The sequence below is a fragment of the Beta vulgaris genome, chromosome 3, assembly GCF_026745355.1.
Source record: "Beta vulgaris subsp. vulgaris cultivar EL10 chromosome 3, EL10.2, whole genome shotgun sequence".
Taxonomy (NCBI): Eukaryota; Viridiplantae; Streptophyta; class Magnoliopsida; order Caryophyllales; family Amaranthaceae; genus Beta; species Beta vulgaris.
Window position 1 is genome coordinate 11,453,118 of NC_079204.1, and position 3,181 is coordinate 11,456,298.

General features: G+C 35.5%; 1 protein-coding gene across 1 annotated transcript; it reads right to left on the reverse strand.

Annotated features, from left to right (window-relative positions):
* Window positions 1-249: 249 nt before the first annotated feature.
* Window positions 250-2,190, reverse strand: LOC125495488 (probable carboxylesterase 2). Its single transcript, XM_048640222.1, has 2 exons — window positions 1,720-2,190; window positions 250-657 (listed from the first exon to the last, which is right to left on the reverse strand). The coding sequence occupies exons 1-2, from the start codon at window positions 2,188-2,190 to the stop codon at window positions 250-252; spliced, it is 879 nt and encodes a 292-aa protein (XP_048496179.1).
* Between the last annotated feature and the right edge of the window lie 991 nt (window positions 2,191-3,181).

The window sequence follows — 3,181 nt, forward strand, 5'->3', positions numbered from 1 at the left end:
ATACTATGCACTTGACTATTAACTCACAATTCCTAAACAATAAAAACCTAACAACAATTTGGCACACTTAACCCAACACTTACTTCACCATGATGAAAAAACATGCAAATACAATACAAAAGAAGTGACATTAAAATCGGTAGCATATTACACACATCATATATACTACACTGGCGATTCGTGTAGGATCTAATTATTCCCATTATCGAAATTTATTAACGATTACCAAACGGGCCGTTAGTGTAGAATCTAATTATTGCGATGACCAGTATTATGATCTTGATGGTTAATGAAGGAAGACATTCCTCGACGAATAGCAAAAGCCTCAGGATCCAAATAATCATAAAGATGGAAACAATGTTCCTTATCTTTGTTCACCATAATCTCCACCATCTTCCCTTTCCACCCACTCTTAATCAACTCATCAACGTAATTGTTCCCCGCATCGTACAAAACATCCTTCTCAGCAACAAAAACCAACACTCTACCACACCCAATCCTAGCCAAATCTTCTACATCAGGTATCAACCTACGATCTCTAGGTCCTTCATTTGTAGGACACATGTACATCCACATCTTCTCTCCTTCCCAAAAAAACGGATGAATTAAAATCATCCCTTCTATCTTTGCACCCTCAGAAAGTCCCATGTACCCTACCTTAGTCAACAAGTTATGAGAAATATTACCTCCTGCAGAATCACCTCCTACGAATATTCTCGTTAAATCAGCGTAATTATTGATCCAAGATTCAGGCCCATTTTGTAGAATTTTTCGAGGAGAAAAAGAGAAACTTGGAGAGAATTAGAAAGACTACATTTTAATATATTTTTCATGTACTCACTTAATGAATAAACAAAATAATCTTTAAATAGGCATATAAAGCACTACTAATAACATGTCCACTATGTAGCCCACTACTTGCTATCCCACTAACTAGACCATTATTTAGACTAATACTTGTTAACCCACTAACTAATTACTAGCAACTAATCCTAACTATTAGGAAAACTATTTGACTAATTTTGGAGCATAATCCAACACACCCCCTTGCTCCAAAATTTGTAGGAGCCAACATTAAACATTATGTCACAATCTTGATTCTTGGTAATTCTTCCCACATGATGAACCTTCATTTTTTTTTATTTCATGGAGCATTTCTATCCATTAACATGGAAGCACTTCTCTTCCTAATGTGATGCACTTCTCATCACCAAATATTTATTGATGCACTTCTCACTAACACCATCTTTTGTTGATACACATTATTACCAACACCATATTTTAATTTGTTGATGCACATTATCACCAACCTTCACTCAATGAAGCACTTCTCTCCATAAACTCATTTTGACGTTGCCTTGCAAATTGACTAAGTCCACGACTTTAATTTCGGAAACCGTTTCTACATTGACTACGACTTCCACACACTCGTAAAGATTACTCGATCTTCACCTCAACAATTTTTTTTAATGCTTTTGATGCTCTCTTTTTCATAGGATTCAAATCCATTTTCATGGGCTAAAAGGGAACCCATCCACATATCTAAGTATAACCATTAATTGCCATGGTTACACACATAAAACACTCATAAATTTTCTTCTATTGTTTTATTATTTTAATTTTTTTTAACACTCTTTCTCTCCCCTTTTTTTCTTCGTCGTTTTCTTCTTTATTTCTCTCTACCTTTTTTTTTTCTTTTTTTTTTTTTTTGGATCTAACCTGATGCTCTGATACCATGTCCTTACAGTGCGACGCAACCCACTGGAGTGCAGCCCAGCAGTCGTCGTAACATGCAGGGATGTGTCGTTTTGGGAAGAGACTATACTCGACGGAGATAGCCATGATGTTTGCTTCAGCTACGACGAGCGAGACGAAACGAGTATACTCCATAGAGAAGGCAGACTGCATGCAGAAGCCGCCGCCATGGACGTAGAAAAGGAGTGGAAGTTTGTGTTTTTCGGTTGTGGATATGTCGTCATCAGTGGAGGTTGCGCGGAAGAGTCTTGCGGAGACATTGGTGGAGATTTGAACATCTTTGGTTTCGACGTTGGGGATGGAGATGGGATTGTTGGAAGGAGGAGATTTTTCGAATAATGAGGTGAATATGTGGACACGACCATCTTTGAGGACGTTGAAGAAAAGGAACTTTTGAGCAATGTCTGATTCTGTGTAATTCCACTCAGACTCCATTACAAACGTGTAGTAGTAATTTGACAGTTTAAGTGACAATGAAGTGAGGTTTGCAAGAAGATAGTTTCTTTGATAAAGATATGTAAGGGCGTTACAATTTAGGGAACAATTTGATAGAGATGCCAGGTGGGGGGAGAATTATGAGCAATTGCAGTATATGATTCTTTATTTTTACTGTATGTTATCGACTTATTAAGCTACTAGCAGTATGAGACTGTAAATTTGAGGAGGAAAGTAATTAATATGTTCGGTTGAAGATCATGTTCAAGTGAATAATTACTAAAGATTGCTCACTTTAAAGTTTAAAGTAGGGAAGTTGAGGGTTTTAGATGATTTAACTGAGATGATGTTGATGTTATGAAGGGATAATGAGTGTTGTTTTGGATTCGTGCATGCTATTACAGATTTTATTATTGTACACTTAAGTCGTCGTTGTTTTCCTATTCATTTATTTTGGATAGATGATCAATACATTAGCATAGTATATAATTACAAAGATTAAAAAATATATGCCTCAATTTTAAGACAAATTATTAGTGTATTGTCTCTAAACAAAAATAGAGATGGATTCAATACATTTCGTCTCAATCTACTAATTTAGAGGACTATGATTCCGTCACTAGTTTGAGACGAATATACCTTATTAGATACGAGTTTTTCTATCTTAAATTTGAGATGGAGTTTCAAAATAAAATTTTGTCTCAAATTTTTTTGAAACGCCTTTTACAGGACATCCCAGTTCCTGTCTCAAATACGTCTCTAATTGCAAATTCGAGATGGATTGTGCGTACTTAAAGACTCAATTTTTGGTGTCTAATTAGGATTTATCTTGTAGTGGTAGCATGCTATTGTGTACTCTGTCCTCTTGGGGAAATTTTTTTAATAGGACTTAAAATTTCAGTACTTGTGAGTTTTGAGTACTATTGATATGACACCCAACAAACTTTTAGATACTGTTAGTGGCTCTAATAAACGTACACTTTATTTAATC